Source organism: Schistocerca nitens, chromosome 4 (genome assembly GCF_023898315.1).
Source record: "Schistocerca nitens isolate TAMUIC-IGC-003100 chromosome 4, iqSchNite1.1, whole genome shotgun sequence".
Taxonomy (NCBI): Eukaryota; Metazoa; Arthropoda; class Insecta; order Orthoptera; family Acrididae; genus Schistocerca; species Schistocerca nitens.
In genome coordinates, this window is record NC_064617.1 from 162,490,519 (window position 1) to 162,514,847 (window position 24,329).

At 43.0% G+C, this 24,329-nt stretch overlaps 1 protein-coding gene across 1 annotated transcript in view; it reads right to left on the minus strand.

Moving 5' to 3' along the window:
- Nucleotides 1-8,337: 8,337 nt before the first annotated feature.
- Nucleotides 8,338-24,329, minus strand: part of LOC126252180 (solute carrier family 22 member 7-like) — an 85,515-nt gene continuing 69,523 nt past the window's right edge. Inside the window, exons 8-10 of the mRNA XM_049953050.1 lie at nt 21,396-21,610; nt 14,021-14,208; nt 8,338-8,550 (exon numbers count right to left, since the gene is read on the minus strand). Of these exons, the coding sequence (XP_049809007.1) occupies nt 8,338-8,550; nt 14,021-14,208; nt 21,396-21,610 (616 nt within the window). The remainder of the gene's footprint in view (nt 8,551-14,020; nt 14,209-21,395; nt 21,611-24,329) is intronic.

Here is a 24,329-nt window from a genome sequence, read left to right on the forward strand (position 1 = left end):
GTTTCACAAACCCTGACTCACGTAGGAAATCCCATGAACGTACCGAGAAGCTAAAACAAATCTTTAATGCCCGTCACTCAATATTTGACCTAGAGTGTGGCCCCAGCAGACTCAAATCCAGACGCCGTTTCCTAAGTTGCGCCTTAGATGAACCACCCATCTACTATCCACTAAGAGAGAACCCACCAAGCGGCGTTTCTGGTGATTGGAAGACCTGGACAATGCTTAACCGCATCAGAACTGGGATGGCTCCTGTGAAATCTAATCTGATCAAATGATATTTGTTTGACGAAAATGACGACAAATGCGACTGCGGCACTCGACAGGTCATGGGACATCTTCTACAATGCCCTGCCTGCCTCCACAGATGCACCCTCGACAATATATGGCTGGCTAAAGAAGAAGCATCGGTTATTGCCCAATACTGGGCAAACAAATTGTAGTTTCTGGACACGAAAAATTAAAAGTAAGTTTAACAGAGAGAAAGCTTCACATGTGAAAGTAACTAATGGCGAACCGTAATGGAGTGTTTTAGGACCATTATTTTGAATGTGAATGAGCAAGTCGATAACATCGGAAGTGGAATAAGACTTCTCGCGGGTAACTCTACAAAACCAATGCTTGCAGACTGAATTGCAGATGGGAATGATCATAAATGTAATGCACTGCGCATAATAAGTAGAAAAATAAAAGATTTCTGGAAGATCAGTGTAAACATGTCATATCCATAAAATATGTAGGAGTGTGAGTATGAATCAATATAAAGTGGTACGACCACATAACAAATCGCAGGTAAAGTAGATACCACAGTGGGACATTTGGATATTGCCCGTCAGTTTGCGATCCCCACCACATTGATGGAAAAAATAGAGAAGACCCAAAGAAGAGTAGACAGTTTCTTTAAAGGTTCATTAGTAAGAGCCAATGCTTCATTGAAATGCTAAGCCAACGCCAGTGGCAGACGCCGCAAGAGAGAAGATCTGTATCATGGTGTGGTTTACTGTTAACGTTCGGAGAGCATCTGTTCCGACAAACTATATATTGCTTTATCCTGCATGTATCTCACGAGCAGACCAAGAAATGAAACTTATAAAGGTTAAAACTCACCCAGCGGCTTGCCAACAATCAGTCGTTGTTCCCGTGACCCATTCGCGACTGCGAACTGGAGTGATATACCAAGCAGTCTCCGCCAATCAACATAACGTGGCTTCCGGAGTATAGATGTAGATGTAGATCTGGCTGACACAGCGTAATTGTTACAATAGTTCTTTATAAATACAGATCCTTACTCCACGATTTACGACATATTTCATGCAGGAAGACACTTCTTTTCCAGCATTCCACTATCGTCCCCCACCTCCTTTCCATTTTCCAATAGCAAATGATGTGCGGTAAAGCTCCACACGAGGCTTCGGTGTTATTATAATAACAACATGTTTATAAATAATACACTACTATACAAGTGCGCAAGTTTTTCATTTATGTTAAAGTGTTCTGAGTCATTAGATCGAACCACATTGCCTTTTCAAAGCTCTTCAGAATTCAGTGTTTCGGTCCCTCTGCTGGAATCTTTTTCAGGATGCCACTGGTGTCTCCGGATAGCCGATTACTGAAAAAAGACAATAACACTTTCACCTATAAAATACTATTCTCCACAGATTTTCTGGAGAAGTGGATTGAAAGGGTAAAAATACTTCAGGCTGTTTGGTGGATTGTCGCGTCATTTGGAACATATGAAATCAGATACTGAAAGCGCGAAGAAATTGTAAATATTATTCATATGGTTGTTGTACAGCCTCGGTTGTATCTTGCTAATTATTTCATTATTTTGCCCGCCGTGGCTTAGTGTTTGCTTCTTTGACAGTGTGTAGGTTGAAGCTCGGAACCATACTCTAAAGCTCCGAATAATGGCTCTCTACGGCTTTCAGTAAAGACCGGCCGTTGTGCCAGTCTCTACTGTTTCCCTTCTATTAGCATAACAGGGACATGTACACTCCGTTCCAGTCCTGTCACTAATATAAAATCCCTGAGTGCACCGAGAATCGAAACCGGATCTTCCGCAAAGCAGTTAGAACCTATGGAGGTGGATATTGTAAATGCATTCGTTCTCCGTTGTTTCAACTAGTTAATGGAGTTTGCTTCTGTAAATATTAATCTCTGTCACTAAACACTTTTGTGTCATTAAGATCAAGTACCTAGGCCTCAACGAAGTTATATGTTCCCTTACTTTTGAAACGAATGTTCTCTGCATTTTAACAACAGCCCCATCCATGACGATAAACGCATTTTGATAAGCGTCTTCATAACGATCTTGCGCTAACTTATTGACCCATGAAGAAAAACACTACTCTTCTTTGTATTATCTGTTTCCTCTTTTAACCTCACGTGCCAAAGCGTCCGGCAATCACCTGCAATACTGAAGAACTTCCCGAAAAGCTTTTATGCAAGCCACACCTCTCGTGAATGAGTTACATTGTCTTCAACATTCTGCCACTCAGTCCCAGACTCGATTAAACTTTCCCTAAAACTGACTTTATTTTGCTGTTGCAAATATATGTCGGTCCAGAAGAATAGTGCTTGTTATATTGCGGCCGTTGGTTTTTTCTGAGATTGACTGCCATTAATTTAACAGTATATGTCACTGCATCTATATACGCGAACCATCTTCCATTTATTTACTTTCAGCGTCAACCACGAAAACATGCACGCAGTGTCGATTCTCAGTTGGTCCTCTGGCATTTCGCCACAGTTATCTGGCGTTGAAACTTACCCACATGAGAAGGTCTTATCCAAGAACATCTTCGTCGACGTCACGAAATCATCCATCAGTTCATTTTCATGTCCTGTAAGCAGTAAATGCTTTGTAACATTTGTTTGCGAAGCTCCCTAAATTACACGTCTGACGACTTCCTCACGATAGTAATTATCAGCAGATTTCTGTGTGATTTGCAAGGAGCTTACATTCTATCCAGCTTCTACCTGGGGAAGCCGAAATGCCCTCGGTGTGGACACCTCTATAATTCGAACATTCGAATGTTCCACCTATTACCATGTAGTAAAGATTCGGTTTTATGATTCCGCAACAGTACGAGATGGCGATGGTCGTACCGTTAAAACGTGATTGGTATCTTTTATGTGCAGATAACTGGATATAACAGTTCGGTGTAACGAACTGCATATTCGTCGTCAGTTTTACAAAACTTTTCAGAGCACCGAGCGTATTAGTCGTCCTCTTGCGTAGCGGAACATCAATGTGCGTAATTTAGATGCATACAACGTCTATCTTAAGCGTGAAATGTGATAAAGTGGAAGCGTAATTATAGAATGCTGTAACAAAATTCTCGCTTTATCGTGTAGGGTCACCACGGGGAAATGAGGTCCTTATATGACGCCATGTGGTTTCCTATTGGGTCGAACCGACAGAAATACAGAAATGGTCATCGACTTCATTTCCAGAGGCACTGTGTAAAACATACTCGGCTCAATCTGAAGGGGTCGGAGGAATGCACACATAAAGAAAACAGGAAATTAGAGTGTCAGCTTAGAAGTTCCTTTTGCTTCCTAAATAACTGTGATCATTCTCCTTTTATTGTTCGATGACCACGAAAGTATCATAGTATTCCCCATTTCTCTTTTGTGGTCGACGACAAGGACTTCTTAAGCCACACTTCACAATGTCACTTTCCTTTGATAAGTAATTTTCCTGCAAGTCCTCTAGATTTATTTTGAAATAAACACTTCATTTCATTGTTTAACAGCCCCGAAGATATAAATGCCAGGTAAATGGGAATACTATCGTACAACCACTTTTAAAGCTCTTACATCTAAGTTGCTGACAAGAATCACATGCAGAAGAGTGGAAGAGGAATTTGGGGACTTGTCAGTTTGCCTGTATGAGACAAGATGACACCAGAGACGCTGTTCTGACGTTTTGATTGATAATGGGGAAGACAAGACGTATGGAAGCTCAAGTCACGTTTATATTGTTCTTGAACCTAAAAGGACCTTTTGACAATGTGATGTGGTTCAGGCCGTTCGAAATTCTGAGGAAAATAGGTGTAGGGTTATGGGAAAGTAGGATAACGCACAGCGTGTAAAAACCAAAAAGTAACGATAAGAATAGAAAGTAATGAAGGCAATATTCCAGTTAAAAGGGTGTAAAGCTGGGATGCAGCCTTTTGACACTATTGTTCCGTCAAAACATAGAAGAATCAATGTAAGGAATAAGCGTAAGTTTGATGAGTGGGATGCAATTCTAGGGCGAAATGATGTCAGGCATAAGTTTCGCTGATGCAATTGATGTTGACAGAGAAAGTGAAGAAGCATTACAGGACGAAGTGAATAAACTGAAGTCTAATGAGTACAGGAAATGAATATAGAGTAAAGCTAAGAGAGACGAATGCAATGAGGAGTTGCAGAGATGTGGTTATCTATAAAATGAATGTCAGAACAGATGACCAAGAAGTAAATGAGGTCATGGCATACTGCTATTTGGATAGCAGCATAACGTACGACAGACGAAGCAAGAGAGACATGAAAAGTAGATTAGCGTATATGACCAGCACCTTCCTGGTGTAAGAAGTGCACTAGTATTGGTTCAAGTGGCTCTGAGCACTATGCGACTTAACATCTAAGGTAATCAGTCGCCTAGAACGTAGAACTGATTAAACCTAACTAACATGAGGACATCACACACAAACCGGCCGGAGTGGCCTAGCGGTTCCAGGCGCTACAGTCTGGAACCGCGTGACCGCTACGGTCGTAGGTTCGAATCCTGCCTCGGGCATGGATGTGTGTGATGTCCTTAGGTTAGTTAGGTTTAAGTAGTTCTAAGTTCTAGGGGACTGATGACCTCAGAAGTTGAGTCCCATAGTGCTCAGAGCCATTTGAACAATTTTTTTTGAACATCACACAAATCCATGCCCAAGGCAGGACTCGAACCTGCGACCGTAGCGGTCGCTCGGCTACAGACTGTAGTGCGTCGAACCGCACGGCCACTCCGGCCGGTACTAGTATTGAATATAGGCTTTATTTTGAGGGAGAAATTTCTGTGAAGCATGTTTGGAGCACATAATTATACGGAAGTCAATATTTGACGATGGGCATACTGAAAAAGAAGAGAAGAGTTTGGGATGGGGTGCTATAAACGACATACCTCCTATAAGGATAACACTGGCGAAAATGTACAAGATGAAATGACTTATGTTAAGAGATCAGGGAAGTAGCTCCACTGTGCTTCAGGGAGTTGAAGTTGGTTAAAAAGATAGGGGAAGACTGAGATTTGAATATATACAACAATAATTGAGGACGTAGGGTGTAAGTACTACTCTGAGATGTAGAAGGTAGCACAAGAGGGGAGTTCGTGGCCGGCCACATCGAACTAGTTAGAAAACGGACGACTCAAAAAATCCTTACACCAGTATAAGTTACAGATGATTTTCGAATTACCGTAGGAACAGATATATTTCAGTGCCATTCCGACTGACACCACGAAGATGAAGTTCTAGACACGCGAAATTTAACCGACTGAAGAAGATGCTGTGATATGCAAATGATTAGCTTTACAGAGCATTCACACAAGGTTGGCGCTGGTGGCAACGTGCTGTCATGTGGAAAGCTTCCCACCGCTGTCTCATACACAAACAGCAGTTGATCGGAATTGGTGGGTGAAACGTTGTTGTGATGCCTCATGTAAGAAGGAGAAATATGTACCATCACGTTTCCCACTTTGATAAGTGTGGGATTGTAGCCTATCGCGATTGCGGTTTATCGTATCGCGACATTGCAGCTCGCGTTGGTCGAGATCCAATGACTGTAAGCAGACTATGGAATCGGTGGATTCAGGAGGGTAATACGAAACGCTGTGCTGGATCGCAACGGTCTCGTATCACTAGCAGTCGAGATGACAGGCAACTCATCCGCATGGCTGTAACGGATCGTGCAGCCACGTCTCGATCCTTGAGTCAACAGATGGGGACGTTTGCAAGACAACAACCATCTGCACGAATAGTTCGACGACGTTTGCAGCACCATGGACTATCAGCTCGGAGACAATGTCTGCCGTTACCCTTGACGCTGCATCACAAATAGGAGCACCTGCGATGGTGTACTCGACCTGGGCGCACGAATGGCAAAACGTCATTTTTTCGGATGAATCCAGATTCGTTTTACAGCATCATGATGGTCACATCCGTGTTTGGCGACATCGCGGTGAACGCACATTGGAAGCGTGTATTCGTCATCGCCATACTGGCGTCTCACCAGGCGTGATGATATGGGGTGCCATTGGTTATAAGTCTCGGTCACCTCTTGTTCGCATTGACGGCACTTTGAACAGTGGACGTTACGTTGCTGATGTGTAACGACCCGTGGCTCTACCCTTCATTCGATCCCTGCGAAAGCCTACATTTCAGCAGGATAATGCACGACCGCATGTTGCAGATCCTTTACGGGCCTTTCTGGATACAGAAAATGTTCGACTACTGCCCTAGCCAGCACATTCTCGAGATCTCTCACCAATTGAAAACGTCTGGTCAATGGTGGCCGAGCAACTGGCTCGTCACAATACGCCAGTCAGTACTCTTGATGAACTGTGGTATCGTGTTGAAGCTGCATGGGCAGCTGTACCTGTACACGCCATCCAAGCTCTGTTTGACTTAATTCCCAGGCATATCAAGGCCGTAATTACGACATGAGGTGGTTGTTCTGGGTACTGATTTCTCAGGATCTATGCACCCATATTTCGTGAAAATGTAATCACATGTCAGTTCTAGAATAATATATTTGTCCAATGAATACATGTTTATCATCTGCATTTCTTCTTGGTGTAGCAATTTTAATGACCGTTATCCGCGATGTCTCAACACATGACCTACCATCCAGTCGTATTTTCTTGTCGCTACTTTCACATATTTCTTTCTTTGTTTATTCAGTGGATTCAGGATTTCTTACCATATAAGTACTAATAATTTTCAGCATTGGTCTGTAGCACCACATCTGTAATGCTTCGAATCTTTTCTTTTCGTGTTTCACAATTAACAAGCACAAAATTTCTTTCATCTCTTTTGTCCATACACGGGGTGTTCGGAAATTCCCGTTACAGACTGCTAGGACATATAGAGGGGAGTGAGTACATAACATTTTAAACAGGAAACCGTTTTCGGAAACGGTACGGTTTCTCTTCAGACGTTTAACGCGTCCCTCATAGTTGCTTGCCCTAGTATGCAGTAGGAAAGGCAGGATGAAATAACACTGCATATCCGTCAGGAATTGTGGTTTCAGTTTGTCGATGAACCACCTCATTTTTCACGTGTGGTTCGCGGACATCTCAGTAGGCGATATGGTGAATGATTGTCAATCAGAGGTAGTCGTACGACGTGGCCGCAACGATCGCCGGATTTAACTCCTATGAACTACTTCTTGTAGGGTCATATGCAAAGTTTAATTTACGGAGCTCCTACAGGGACAAGGGATGATCTGCTGACACTTGTTCTGGTCGCAGCACTAGAAACAACAAGTGGATTGGAGAGTTTTTAGCGTAATATACACCAAAAATAGGTAGATGCACGTATCTGAATGCAACGTTATGCCGAAATTACAAAGCAATCGGTGGAGAACTTTCGGAGATTTACGGTTTTCAACAAACAACAATTTACATTTATGTTCGTGTGATCAGAATCAAAGTTCTGCAACGATTACTTTGAAATTTGGATGCAAAGTTTCATTATGATTTAAAATTACATTTTTGTAATGTGTAGATTGTACATATTTATATGTCATATGGTCCTCAAGTAGTTACGTAAAAATGTAGGAGTATTTCAATGCAACTTTCTGTGAAATTTTCAAAGCTATCGGTGAAGAACGTTCGGAGATCTACGATTTTGAACAAATGAACACTCACACTTTTAATTCTGCATGTTAGGATTGGCTAGCGGCCATGTATTGTCACTAAAAATTACTTTCTACAACCCAGGTCAGACTGTCAACTGTGATAAAATATGTAAAACGTTTTATAGTTCTCGACTGAAACAAGAACATTGTACTTGATTGATATTAAGTGCTAGCAAACACTGCAATTTATTTTTCCTGGCCCAACTAATATTACGCGTCATTGTCGAGCATCTGTCGAACCTGTATTTCGTACCATCCTCTACGAATCACTAAATGTTAGAATAACTAAGTTAGTAAATCTTTCTGTTTCCGAAGGTGAGTTTGAAAAGTCACATTCGCCACGAATAACATTACCATTGTATTGGCATAGACTTCGTTTACGTCATAGAACACCCTCTCTTAACCGTATTCATTTTTCAGCAAAAGCATATAGGTGTCGTAAAATTGTTAAATTGAACTCTCGACGTTAGTTTTCTCCAAGACATAATCCCGAGGTGGTTTGGGCTTCCAGCTCCAGTACTTCTGGCCTTTACCAAAGACGGCTGCATCCTGTAATGTCTCTGGCAACCTCTGTAAAGCAGATTCCGGAAGAAACGATACGGCAAACGCCGTACCCAAGTTAAGAGCAGCGAGAATGGCACAGGGCATCCTTCTGTCGCTCTGAAAAAAAAGAAAGAAATGCTGTGTCAGCACTGCGAATTAAAGCTGGCTGTACTACCAAGACACACCTATTAAAAGGGGAACACAAAGCATCTGTTTCAGACTTACAAGGTCAGCCACTGTTCTCCCTCAAGTAGGTGTTCAATCACGAATTTCTAATAGTGCTAAACAGCCACCGGTAGTAGCCAATGAAGTTGATTCGTAGGTATACTGTACATTACTCAAGATCTGCCACCATTCCGTCATTCCGTAGCAGTGTACTCACTGTCGCGAAACATTTTGAGAGGTCAAGGATGAGAAGCCACTTAAAATTTTGTTCATCAAAGAAGTTTACTGAACTGTATGGACGATCACAACTTTTTTACTATATTTTCTTGGATTACTACACAACTTCTCATATGATTCGGAAATATCCATCTTTTGCACACTTTTATGACATATAGTCCCAAATTATGTATTTACACAAACGTCTACCACACGTGCAAAGTAGTACGCGACTCGAGAAATAAAATGAGAACATTTTCACAGACATTCATGCTATCAAAGTCGCAACTGGGCCGCTATGGAATTTAGACTATCTACATACAATGATTATTGACGTTTCTATAGTAACGGTTTGTACCCTATACGATACAACGTACGTACGAGTAACATCTCGTAATAATTGTAGAATTGCCGTAAATACTATGACTATACTTAGATAGCACACATCTCTGACTTACAATACTTTTTAACATTCGTCACAGAGAGAAAACTATTCTGCGTCTGACATGAAGTAACTGTATATGACAAACTTACAAACGGGAAAAGTGTCCATCATGCCGTACAACGGTGTAATTAATTAGAGAATTGCAAAATCAAATAGTGCACTAGTTCTTACTGATTCATATGTTATTCTCGTTATTAGTAGTAAAATATAACTAACGATGACATAGTATTCGTGAAACAAACTTACTTTTTTCTTTTTTTGTGTGAATTAAAGCGACACTGTTCTCTACCCATCTCTCCTTCTCTGTTTGCGTCATAGTTACACGAAATTTCATTAATCGTCTTCGTCCCTACAGAGTCATTTTGAGTAAATATCTAGACGTAATTTCTTTCAAACTGTCGCTATTACACAGTTTCAACACGACATAATTAGTTTTAAGAGCGATTTACTAATTTTGATTTGTCATAATGTCAATTGGGAGTCAGTCAAAAACGCAAATTTTTGGTCCTTCTTGGAAAATAATCACCAAATCATCTTTGCCTCAAAATGAAGGTTACTAAGGTCAACGTTGAACCCCTCATCGATGTCGAAGTCATTTAATTATCTGATTGTTTAGCGACTGAAATTCCTTGCAAATCTGGTATTATAAATGTCAAATTAGATCCTAGGTTGTACATTTGTTTCCCTTTTCTGTGCGACATGAGAAGTAATCGAAATATATTAGGCCTCATTGGATAGAGGTATAAAATATCGGCGCCACATGTCCCTTAGTGCCTAATTCCGTATTAAGACAGAACACGCTAGTATGGTTCAGGATGAGCTCCGCTCCGCTCCTGTACTACAGGGGTACGTGGTAAAATTTGGGTAGTATTCAGATTCTACCAACAGAGAAAATCTCTGCTGGCAATACATAAACACAACATTATCTTTCTACACATTGCTCCGAAAGACAGTGTCTGAAGTAAATTACCGCTCACAACGGATATCACTTACCATGACTTACGTAACATTTTTCAGGCTACAAAGTATGGCCTGTGGTAGTATTTCAGGTAAAAAGTGATGGGTGGATGACAGAAAGTACTTCATAATTGCAACCTCTAAAGTAAGAAACTGAAAGAAGTTTACTGGGTGTTGTGTGATGTCCTTAGGTTAGTTAGGTTTAAGTAGTTCTAAGTTCTAGGGGACTGATGACTGTAGATGTTAAGTCCCATAGTGCTCAGAGCCATTTGAAAGAAGTTTACCAACGGACTATTAAGAATCACAACAACAATGAACCAGAAATGCATGTCTTGATGTAATGCGCAGCACATTAATGCTCTAAATTGTTTATTCATCTATGATCAACATATCGTATTTGCCTTAATTTTTCTAACTCATGAAATGGGTATTTATTCTCATTTTCTACGATGTGTTGGGAGATCCAAAGATTTTCTCCAACGTTCAACATTATAAGGAATTCATGTCTAGTCTTTCAGTTGATGGTATTATCTGATGAAATGGCTCCTCCTTATTATAACGAATTCGCGTTGACGATGTCTGTACAGTTTTCTTCTTATAACATAAGAAACATAGGCTCTCCTGAACTTTAAATAGAGACTTCAACGAACTAACTCGGTGAAGTTTTCTCATTTTCAGCCACATTAGAGAGGGCTTTCATTAGATATATTCCGATCTCTGTCTTCCTTTAAAGTTTTGCCTTCTATGGGTCCCTCTAGTACCATGGAACTCATTCCTCATGCCTTAACTGATGTCTTATCCTCCTGTCTCTTCTACTCATCAGTGTTTTCTACACGTTCCTTTCCGCTCCGAATCTGTGAAGAACCTCCTCGTTCCTTACCTTATCCGTCGACCTAATTTTCATCATTCGTCTGTAGCAGTACACCTCAAATGCTTCGATTCTCCTCTTCCGGTTTTCCCACAGTCCATGTATCACTACCATGTTGTACTCCATACGTACATTCTCAGAAGTGTCTTCCTCTTATAAAGGCCGATATTTCATATTAGTAGACTTATGTTGGCCAGAAATGCCCTTTTTCCTATTCCTACTATGCTTTTGATGTCCTCCTTGCTCCGTTCGTCATAGGTTATTTTATTGCCTAAGTAGCAGAATTTATAAACTTCATCTACTTCTGATGTTAGGGTTCTCGCTGTTCTCATTTCTACCACTTTTCATTTCCATCGTCTTTATACGATTTACTCTCAATCCAGACTCTGTACTCACTAGACTCTTCATTCCGTTCAGCAGATCATGTAATTTTTCTTCACTTCCACTGAAAACAGCAGTGTCATTGGCAAATCGTATCACTGATATGCTTTCACTTTGAATTTTAAGTCCACTCTTGTACCATCCTTTTACTTCCATCATACCTTCCTCGATGTACAGATTGAACAGTAAGGGCGAAAGACTGCATCCTTGTCTTACACCATATATAATACGAGCACTACGCTCTTGTTCGTCCACTCTTATTATTTCCACTTTGGTGTTGTACAAATTGTATACGGTCCGTCTCTCGCTATAGCTTACCCCTACATAATCAGAATTTCGAACATCATACATAATTTTACATTGTCGAAAGCTTTTGCCAGGTCGACAGTTCCTATGTACGTGTCTTGATATTTATTTAATCTTGCTTCAATTATTAACCGTAACATCAGAATTGCCTCTCTCGTTCCTTTGCCTTCCCTAAAGCCAAACTGATCGGCATCTAGAGTATCCTCAATTTTATATTCCATTATTCTGTATATTATTCTTCTTAGCAACTTGCATACGTGAGCTGTTAAGCTGATTGTGGGAAAATTTTCTCATTTGTCCTCTCTTGCCGTCATCGGAATTGTGGGGTTGATGCTGTAAGCGGTCCATGAGTAAGGAGTTTATTGGTAGCGCACTCGAGCAGATGTAACTTCAATGGAATGCTCACGCGCTGCCTGCGATATGTAAGCTACAATAGAATCGCAGACCAGAGAGCAGTGTCTGTAGCAGTAGTAGTAGTAGCTAGCAGTCGGGCAGTTGGGTAGGCCGGTCGTGGAGAACAATGGCGGTGTCTGAGCGATGTAGTATGAGGTAAACGCTAAAATTATTGTTCTTTATTGCCGTGCTCATATGTTAATTGCTACAACTGATTTTTTTGTACTATTGTTATATCAAAGTCACATGTAAATGTCTTCAAATATCTTCAATAACAATCTTTCTTATTAACGTAACTTTTGACAGTCATTCATCTGAATTTAAAGTTTTAACTAATTTTTCATATCCATAGTCATACCGAATGTTGTAAAGAAAATCAGTTCTTTTCATACATAACAAAATCTAGTGGCCAGCACTGTGCCAGAAAATTTTCTTATAGGAGCAGATACATACACGTTATCCGGCGACATCACTGAGGTAAGTATTTTATTCAGAATGAGTTTTCAGGGCCATGACGCAGCACTGCAGACGTTCAGATTTACCAGTTTAGATTCGCAATCAGTTAATTATTGAAAGGTTACATTACGAGATTTCTTTTGAAAGGTTATGTATTAGTCACATTTTATTGGGAGGTTATTCCCTTTTTTTATTTGGAGGTTACGGAACATATTTATCTGTTGGGAGGTTACAACTGTTGGTTTTTGGACTGGCTTAACACTGAGAGATTTAAGATTAATTAAATTCATGAAGGTCCTCTCTGAATAATTGTACCATTCTAGACGCAATATTTAACATCAGCTTTGTCTTGTCATTTCTCTTGGATACCTTGTGCACCTCCGCTGTCGAGCAGTACAGTAATTTTCTTTTATATGGCGCTTATTTGCGGAGTATAATTACATGGTGGATTGTGAATCCTAAAGTTTCTTTCGAGTAAACACATTTAGCTCTTTTATTGTACATCAACAGTTTTCATTATTGTATTTAATCTGTTTGCTATGAGTCAATCTCGTACAGGTTATGACTGTTAACTACTCTGTTTCTCAGTAGTCGGTACCACTGAAGGTCGTTTTCTAATAGATGTTTATTAAATCTAAATTAGTGTGTACTGTTAACACAGAGAGAAATGTCACAACACGAATGATGTTTAGTCTCCATGTGGCCCTGTCCTTTATACCACAGAGAACTCAATGCGAGTTCTGCGCGCCAGTGTGTAACACTATGCATGAGGTGTACTTCTCCTGGTTCAAATGTGGTACGCAGCTCTATATTAACTCCTCCCGCACAGGCCATGAAGGCCTAAAGGTACCGACAGCCTGCCGTCTCATCCTCAGCCCACAGGCGTCACTGGATGCGGATATGGAGGGGCATGTGGTCAGCACACCGCTCTCCCGGCCGTATGTCAGTTTCCGAGACCGGAGCCGCTACTTCTCAATCAACTAGCTCCCAGTTTGCCTCACAAGGGCTGAGTGCACCCCGCTTGCCAACAGCGCTCGGCAGACCGAATGGTCAGCCATCCATGCTAGCCCAGCCCGACAGCGCTTAACTTCGGTGATCTGACGGGAACCGGTTGTTACCACTGCAGCAAGGACGTTGGCACAGCTGTATATTACTGCCCCTAATATAAACTGAGTGCCATAAATCACGTAAACTGTTATTATATTTGCTGACGTACTGTGTGTGACACTCGAAAATTGCAGCTGTAAATAGCTTGTGGTATGGGTTTAGACACAATCTTTGAGCAGCTTGTTACAGACAGCTGTGACTCCTCTCACGTCTTCTCATAAATTCCCTTCCCGTCGCTTCTTATCTCGCTGCGATAATAATGACTCACACCTCCTGGAGGTCTGTCCACCTACCATGAGGGCCACATATGGCAGGGCAGACATGACGACGCCAGCAGCGGTCCACTCGACGCAGGCGGCGATCTGTCGCAGGCACGTGGGGTGCAGCTCCACGCTCTGCAGGTTGGCCATGCCGTTGGTGCCCGTCGTGAAGAACTGCGTTATCACCATCATCACCGTGATGGCCAGTCCGCTGACGTTAGCTGAAACAAAAACATACCGTGCAGCACTTACCACATACAACTAAATGACGGAAGTATCAAATGGTTCAAATGGCTCTGAGCACTATGGGACTTAACATCTGAGGTCATCAGTCCCCTAGACTTACAACTACTTAAACCTAACTAACCTACGGACATTACACACATCCTTGCCCGAGTCTGGATTTGAACCTGCGACCGTAGAAGTCACGCGGTTCGAGACTGAAGCGCCTATAACCGCTCTTCCACAGCGGCCGGTGACGGTAGTATCTCTCTCTCTCTCTCTCTCTCTCTGTCTCTCTCTCTTTCTCACGCACACACACATTAACACACACATACACTTACACACACATTCACACGCACACATACACAGAGTGCACAAAAATTACCCAATTCAAGCAAATGAAGAGCAGATCTGGCCCTCTTACGTTATTGATCTTCTGGTTTTCTTATAGAAAATTGGTTTGAATCACTGTCCATGCTAACCCATCCTGCGCAAGCCTCTTAATCTCTGCGTTACGGCAACTAACTGCATCCATTTACACCTGCATACAGTATTGAAGCCTTGGATTACTTGTACAATTTTTTCATCTACATTTCCTTCCATTACCAAATCCACAATTCCTTGATTGCTCAGAATGTGCCCTATCTAGTTCTTCCCAGTTCTTTCCTTTAATCAATTCGTCCCATAAATTTGTTTCTTCTCTAATTCGACTTAATACGTCCTCATTTATTAATTTCCATCTTTCTTCTGTAGCAGCACATTTCAAGAGCCTTTATGCTCTTACGTTACTGTTCCTTATATAAACTGAATGACCAAAAGTAACTTTAAGGTTTGTCCCACTTGATGATGTACCGTGCACGACAAATGTTGTGGCAAGATGTGGCGTATGGCACGATTTTAGACACTTTCTGTGACTGTTTTGTCTCAGGTGTGTAGTGATTATGGAAGTAAACCGTCTATCAGTTTGGGATGCCAACTGGTGCTAGACGAATATGGCTTGGCATGTCATATGAAGACGTCCTACGTCCCTCCCACCAACCAACACCTGAGAGTTTATCTGCTAACTGGAAAGGCTTGAAGATATTGATCAAAGGCAAACGGTCTTTTCTTTCGCTGAATCGAAGATCCTCTTTGACGGTGTCGCCAGGTGATACTCCAGCCCGGTTGGCATCTGTGTCGCCAGTGCGTGCTATCAACCGTTTTTCTGCAATGGACTCTACAGACCGACAACCCAAGAAAGCTGACGATTCTGTGAACCTCATCGAGCAGGATGCTCCTGCCTCTGTGCCCTGTAGAATAGAGTCTTCTCACGCTGGAACTTGGCAGCCACCGACGTGACACCCCTTCACTTTCTCTTCATCCTGACTCTCCTCCAATGGGACGTTCACGGCCATTGATTCCACAAACAGGATTTATGGCTGCTTTTAGAATCTCAGCACCCTTGTACTCTGCCTTCAGGAAACAAAATTGCGTCCTCATGACCGCTTTGAGCTTCCGCACTCTTCCCTGGTGCGTTTTGACTTTCCCCTAAGGTCAGCATTCCATCTCATGGGGGAGTCATGCTGCTCATTTGGGATGATGCTTATAATCAACTCATCTGTGTGACTACCCGTTTTCAAGCAGTTGCATTTCGCCTTTTCCTTCCTCACCTGACTTTTTCTCTTTGTACCATTCATATCCCTCCATCTCTGGGCGTCACCAGGGCAGACTTCCTCCAGCTTACTGGGCAGCTTACCATACTCAGTATTCAAGTTTACTAGTGTCATTTAGACTCGATACATTGTAGGTAGCAGTTTTTATACGTTTTATTAGGAAACGTCATTTTGAGAATGAATCTTAAAATCATTTGCGTACGTTTGTCTAGCGCAAACTACGAGCGTTAAAAGTTAAGCCAATGTAAAATACGAGGTAAATTATTGTTACAGTACAATATCTCACTAAATCAGTATCGTAATACAACTTCTGAGCCGCTCTTACATACGGTTTAGTTAACGGAAAGTTAAAACTCATCTCGTCGTCTGCTTAAATTCCTTAGATTATTGTGGCTTTAGTGACCGTGTACTGTAAGCCTATCGGTTCCTAAAAAGTAAAGCCCGTATTTGTGCTTTACTTTCGGCAATCTTATTGTCAGCTAAAGGTTTTGTTTTGTACCTGCATCTGTCAGTGTACAATACTCAGTATTTACTTTTATAGACTAGATACATTGAAGACAGCACTTGTCATAGTTTAATTAGATCATTTTCGCGTGCACGTAAACGTTTGTTTACATTATAAATACGAGGGTTAATCTGTAGTTGTTGCTTACCGTAGGTTACTGTTTAACAGTATTCATTAGATAGACCGTAGAAGTTTGCTGTAGGACACTGTTTTTTTCTTTAGTATTCACTATATAGACCGTAGCAGGAAAGTAAGCTCCAGATCTAGCTTCTACCATACACTATTATTCTTTCTCACTGTTGAGTGTCCTTTCTGCCAACTAGAGTGTAGCTGTTAACTGTATGTGCCAGTAGGTTTCCTTAAGTTTCTTATAGTTAATCACATATTAGCTAGATAGATATGGACTGGGTTTATTGTGTGGGGATGGAGGAGGAGTTGACCACTGTGCAAACGTAGCTGGAAGCTTTGTTGGCCACAGTCAACAGGCTCCAGAGTGCCACCTTGAGGTGCAGTGGGGATGGGGTGCCTGGGGCAGCCTCGGCTGTACTAGATTTGCATCGCGACGGGGGGGGGGGGGGGGGGGTGTCACAGAGCCGACAGGCCCACTCTCAGTGTGGGTGACGGTCTGTGTCGAGGTCTCGAGCCTCAAGGCGAAGGCTGCACGGGGGATGAACGCTCCTGCCAAATCTCTTCCACTTTCCAATAGATCAGTGCGCTATCTGATGCTATGGGGGGAGGGGGGAGGCTGACTCAGATCAGAGTGCACCTTCTGCCAGGATAGTGGCCGCACCTTCAGCTAGGTCTGAACAGGCACCTGGGGATAGGAGTTTGTTAGTTACTGGGAGCTCCAACGTTAGGGGGGTCGTGGAGCCCCTCAGGAATATAGCGGCTAGGCCGGGGAAAATGTCCAACTTTCACTTTGTGTGCTTCTCAGCGAGCATTGTCCTGGATGTCGAAGAGGCTCGTCCAGCAGCTATCGAGCGTGCGTGGTGCAGCCAGCTGCAGACTGTTGTACATGTCGGCACCAAAGATGCCAGTTGTCGGGGTTCCGAGGAAATCCTTGGGTCCTTTCTGCGGCTGCCTAAACTGGCGAAGGCTGACGATTTGTAGCATTATACCCAGGGTAGACTAGGGTCCTCTGGTTTGTAGTCGAATGGAGAATCTAAAGCAGAGGCTAGGTCGACTTTGTGACGAAAATGGTTGTAGATTCCTTGACCTACGCTATGGGGTGGAAGGTTGTAGGACGCCCCTCGATACATCGGGTGTGCACTACACACAGGAAGCAGCTACATGCGTAGCACAGTAATTGTGGCGAGCACATTTTTTTATTTTTTTTTTTATATTAGGTCCTTCCCTGCGGAAAACAAACCGTTGGCCTAAAAAATTACCAGTTCACGACACGAATGTTAGTAAATTGTGGAAGTGTCTGTACCAAGATACTCGAGTAACTCTTCGAAATAAACAGTAGTAATGCCAATATTGTGTTATGTAACAAAAGCTGGTTGAAACCAGACATAAATAGCAGTGAAATTTTGAACCCGGATTGAACAAAGTTTAGGAAGGATAGGTCTGATGGTATGGGAGGTGGCGTGTTCATAGCAGCTGTTTAAACGCAGTTGAGATAGATACTGGGTGCGACTGTGAAATAATCTGGATAAAGCCTCCAATCAGACGAGGAGTGATCATTGTTTTAGGATGTTTTTCTACACCACCATCACTGTCCCTTTTACGATATCTCAAAACTGTCCACCATCGTGTCATCCGTTTGGCTATTGGCGCCTTTTACATCAGCCCAGTTGAGTCTGTGGACTGAAGCTGGTGAACTACCACTGTCCAACCGCCGTGACTTTCTCCTCAGCAGGTATGCATGCCGTTTGTCTGCCATGCGTGTTCATCCATTCTGTACCCCCTTCTTCGACGGCTCCTTTGATCGTCAGTATGGGGCACGTCCTTCTTGTCTGTTACTTCCTGGAGTTCACTTCCAGCACTTGCTCTGGCGGCTTAAGTTCACAGCATCTGCAAGTTTCCCGGCGGGTTGAACCCTTCACCTCCTTAGCTTCGTGCGGCGGCCGTGTTCACCTTGGCCGTCATTCGCTTCCGAAGGACACTACTGCAGCCTTGCTCTATCGCCTACACAATTTCGCATGGAATTACCTGTGTGTACACTGATGGCTCTCGGATTGAAGCTGGTGTCGGTTGTGCCTTCGTCGTTGGCGCCGACGTTTTTCGATAACGGCTTCCAGCACACTTCTCAGTATTTACAGCCGAGCTCTTTGCCCTGTATTAGGCGACGGAGTACATCCGGCGATACAGGCTTTTCAATTGTATCCTCTGATCACTCTCTCAGCGTCCTCCAAAGTCTCTGTGCACTGTGCACTGCCCATCCCCTAGTGCAACGGGTCCAGAAAAACTGTCACTTGCTCATACTTGATGGAGCCACAGTGATGTTTATGTGGGTTTCTGCTCATGTCAGGATACGTGGCTGCGGATTCTGCTGCGTTGGCTGCAGTCTTCGTACCTCAGACCACTAATTCCTATGTTACTTCCGATGATCTCTGTGTTTTCGTCTGTCAGGAGGAGGTGTCACTTTGCCATCGCCATTGGTCCTCCCTTCATGGAAATAAGCTCGAGATTATCAAGCCTCTCCCAGCGGCTTGGACGACCTCCTCTCGGGTCTCCCGCTGGGAAGACGTCGTTTGAAGTAGGTTGCATATAGGGCACGGCCATTTTAGCTATCGTCATTTGTTCAGTGCTGCTCCTTCACCATTTTGTGCGTATTGCTGCTAAATTTCAACTGTCCGTCATTTCCCGACGGAATGTCCGTTTTCTAACCGTTTACGTTCCTGCTTCGGTTTGCCGCTTGAGTTATCGGCCGTTTTAGTGAACTACGCCTGGGCTGTCGACCGCGTTTCACGTTTTATCCGTCACAGCAATATGGTGAAGGCCATTTAATTTTTTTAGTTCTGGATCTCCGTTTCCCTTTGGTGTATTTTACAGCCCTTTATACACGTTCCTGTTTTTAGCTGTCTTCTCTTACGTCGATTGGGAATGAAGCTATTTAACTCCTCTGTCTTCGTGCCCTATAGTTTTGGCTTCGGCGCGTATGACCCCAGTTGTTTGTCGGCTCTAAAACAAAACGAAAGAACGAAGCAGGACTGAGTGGAGGCAAATGTACAGCAATAGTTTCAGCATCAGTGTCAAAGTGCCTTCCGATGACTTTCGGTCATGGAATGTACATGTTATATACGTATAATCGTATAGCTTCAGCAGATACATTGATGATCAATGTAGCAAGCAGCTAGACGAGTCTTGCACAGAGAGATCATGAGGCAACATGTTGACGAGATTTTTCTCTGAGGACACACGAGGTACCATTCTGGACGGAGTGTTGTCCTGGGAGATCAAGCGGCACTGTGGTCTTGTACTGACAGTTCACGCGGTATTCACAAGTGCCAAGTCTTTTACTGACAGTTGAAGAGGCATTACATTGTCACAAGTCTTGTTCTGAGAGCTCATGACGCACCATAACGGCGAGACTCATATATTGAAAGACCACGAGGCACTATGCTGGTGAACGTTTTGTACTGAGAGCTCAGGAGGCACTATTCTGGCGACAATCTTGCGCTGAGAGCTCACGAGCCACCATAGTGGGGAGGGCCTTGCATGGACAACTCACAGGGCACCATAGAAGTGTCTTGTACTGACAGCTTTTAAGCCAATAATCTCAAATGAGTATTAGAGCTCGCGAGTCACCATGGTGAGGGTCTTGTACTGAGAGCTGACGAGGCACCATGGTGGTGAGAGTATTATACTGAGAGGTCTCGATGCAATATGTTGGCGAGAGCCTATTCGTGAGAAATCACGAGGCCCCATGCTGGTGAGTGTGGAGTACTAGGAGGTGACAAGTAACGAAGCACACTATGCCTAGTACTGAGAGCTCATAACTTATTACAGAGATTTTTATACTTAGAGTTCAGAATTTACCTCGCTGACGGGACACCCCTAGTGAGAGATACTTGTTGAGATCTCACAAGACACCATGTCCGGCTGGTCCCGGCCGAGGTTCGAATCCTCCCTCTGGCATGGGTGTGTGTGTTTGTCCTTAAGATAATTTAGGTTAAGTAGTGTATAAGTTTAGGGACTGATGACCTTAGCAGTTAAGTCCCATAAGATTACACACACATTTGAACAGTTTGAACACCATGTCGGTGAAAGCCACGTATTGGGAGCTCACGAGGCACCACACTTACTGAGAGTTTAGTACTGAGCAGTCATGAAGCACAATGCTGGTGAAAGTCTATTACTGAGATCTCAAAAGGCATCGTGCTGGCTAGAGTCTTCTGCTGAGAGCTCACTACGCTAGGCACCGTGCTGACGGGAATCTTTTATAGAGAGCTCATGAGGCTTCTTGGTTGCAAGAATATTGTGCTATGAGCTGATAATGCGTCATGTGACAGTCTTACTGTGACAGTTATACAGGTACCTTGCCGGTAAGAATCTTGTTCTGAGAGCTTTCCCAGTCACATGGCGAAGAAATCATGTTGTTTACCTTTCGAGATTTGCAAATTATGTGTAAAACCGGCAATGAATTGCCGATCTGCTACCTTCAGTTAAATTTCGAGACGCAGTTTGCTAAAGGTTGAGTAACATTTCGTCGCCTCTCGCCATTTTCTTTGGCACTAGGTGCATAATCATCAGAAGCTAATTAGTTTCTCACTTTTTGAATTAATGTCTTTGTTAATCTGTGACGCGTATTATCAGTAACACAGTGTTTGCGAATTTGATTACGTACTCACACGTTAACTGTAGACATACAGTGCTGCAGGGGGAAACGAGATGTTAATGGCTGCTACAATGCCATTGCTCACTGTTTCCTTGGCGAAGCGTCGCTTTGAACAGACGCAAAACACTTGCTGCCCGGTCAATACACGTAGCAGTACTGTCTGCTTTGAGCGCGGGCTAAGGTTTGCAACCCGCACAGCACACAGATGGCTCAAAAACAATGCATTGTGTAAGGCGCTCGGCTCACCAGTCAGCATGAAGGAGACGGCCGCTGCTGCGATCCCAGACAGAAGGGCGCTGCCCACGGCGGACCAGCGGCGGCCGAAGCGCGCAGCAGTGTAGTGGACGACGCAGTAGGCGGGCAGCTGGATGGCGCCCTGAGCTGCCACTGACAGGAACGGGTTCACGCCCACACCACCAGACATCATCACTATAGACTGCAGCGTAAGCAGGTGCGTAGATCTGCCATAAGTTGTTCGACATGGTAGCTTGCTAGTTATAACGTTCCACAGATCATATGCTCACTAGCTATGACATAGGTGGTTTGTTTACATTGTGATCAATAATTATACAGGCAATATTGACCTCTTTACCAGATGATCTTTCACATTTATATCAAACAACTGCTACTTTTTTATTATTTTTGATGGTTACTCCGAACTTTCCTCTCAGTGAATCATCCTTCCTAACAATCACATGCACACACACACACTCCAGCAACCCTCATAGCCCCAGTCGACACTCAGTCCCACCGAACCTGCAGTGACGAAATAACGCAATTTTTAGCAGCGAGTTAAGTAAACAGTGGACCGCGACGATAAGACGTTTACCCCAGTCGCTGTGAAACACACTGCTCAACCGTCCGTGACTTCGAGAGCATCTTCTGGCCACGACAGCGCTCAATTGTTGACCCACAGCCCTGCCCTCTACAGGCGACAAACCACTGGAGATGATATTGTGGTCACAGATCTAATCACGAACGGAAACTATCGGCATCAATCGTGTTCGCACGGTACAAAAGGTAATTTGCAGTCATTTTCAATTTCCAACGAAAGTTTGATGCGTGGATGAAGATAGTTACAATGATGTTCAAATGGGTGTGAAATCTTATGCGATTTAACTGCTAAGGTCATCAGTCCCTAAGCGTACACACTACTTAACCAAAAGTATCCTAAGGACAAACACACACAACCATGCCTGAGGGAGGACTCGAACCTCAGCCGGGACCAGCCGCATGGTCCATGACTGCAGCGCCTATAGACCGCTCGGCTCATCCCGCGCGGCCCGTTAAAATGATCTGGAAATAGATGAGAAGGTTCCATTCCATGTGGCCACACCATAAAAATACATCCACATACTTAAAAAAAAGCCTGTGAGTTTAGGAGAAGACGTCCTGAATGCGGTATCTTTAAAATCCTCCATAAACAATTTGGCGACAATACAGGAGAGAGGATTACCCATAGCCTCACCGTAAGTTTGTTAGAAAAAATTATCATTAAGTAAAAAATATGTTGATGTCAATATATGGCGATACAAGAACATCAACACCAACTAGAGTGTCATTTGTTGCGATGCTTAGGTACTTAAAGCATTGAATAAAATGAATCATGTTGGATATATGATCTTCATATTTCTCAACATGAGTGTTAAGAACAGAAACCAGGCATTTGGCCACATAATATGGAAGAGCGCCCAAACTGTTGACGACCGGACATAGGGGAGTTCAAGGTTTATGAACCTTGGATAAAACATACAACTCTTGTGCCACCCCTGATGAAATTTTGTAATGATATCCTCAACTCTCAAATAAAAGGACCATTTTTGCCAAACAATTTTCACGAGAGAACAGTGAAACTCCATTAATCAAAGGGAAGAACTAAAAGATATCTTCCCTCAATGACTGAAGGGCTTTCCTTTCACTAAAATAAAAGTTACTCCATAGTGGTAGAGCTCGACGAAGATGATCAGAAACTTCCTATCTAATTTCTTCTGCCCGATCTTCAGGAAAGCGAACTATGACCAGCCCCAGCACTAATAGAATCAATAGCAGACAAATGCCTCTGTGTGGGAACGAAATTCTAGCCTTTCTGCAAAGGCTTGTGAGCCAGGTTTGGAAGAGAGTTGTGGAGACGGAAAACAAAAAAGTACGCTCACGCTTGCAGCTTCCTTTGAGTTTCAGGAAGAATCAATAGAGGAATAAGGCAATCAACTGAGGACGAGACAAATGTTAAGTACACTGTTCATTATTTCAAAAGTAATCACGATGGCAATTAACATATTTATCCCACTATGAGACAAGATGGTCAGTGCCTTCATGGAGAGATGTTTGCTATTTCCTACCGAACCATGATTGAGCCCGCAATTTGGGAGCGCCAATATGTAACGTGGGTTGTTTCGAGATCGCTGCAATGCTTAGGCATTAGGCATTCACCACATAGTCCTGATCACTCCCCAAGCAAATTCTGTGTCTTATCAGCCCTGACGAGACATTCGTGTTAAAATAACTTCATGATCCGGCTGTACACCCAATAACAACATTATCTACACGTAGGCAGATGTGAAATATACCATTTCTCATTTATAAATATTTAGAATCGATGCTGTGGACTTGTTAACAGTTCAATGGGAATACAGTTATGGTAATCAGATTTTTTAAAGTATTCTATCATGTAATCACTAGTCTAATACTGACAGACAAACATGTGCCTCGCGATGGTCTTCCCTGATGCCGCCAACCTATTTATACTAAGTATAAGTAACCATTTAATAATTACAGATCTTAAATTTTCAATCTATTTTTCAGTTCAATCTGCAACCACTTTTACACAAGGCCAACTGAAAAAGGAGCTCAGAATTTACTGTTTATACTAGTTACTTTCTTTTTGCGACACCTGCTAATATTTGCTCAGTAACACAGATAGGAAAATGGTTCAAATGGCTCTGAGCACTATGGGACTTAACATCTTTGGTCATTAGTCCCCTAGAACTTAGAACTACTTAAACCTAACTAACCTAAGGACACCACACACATCCATGCCCGAGGCAGGATTCGAACCTGCGAACGTAGCAGTCCTGCGGTTCCGGACTGAAGCGCCTAGCACGGCACGGCCACTGCGGCCGGCTCACAGTTAGGAGGCTTCTACATAGGACTTTAACTTGTAATCTCCTGAAGGTTTTTATA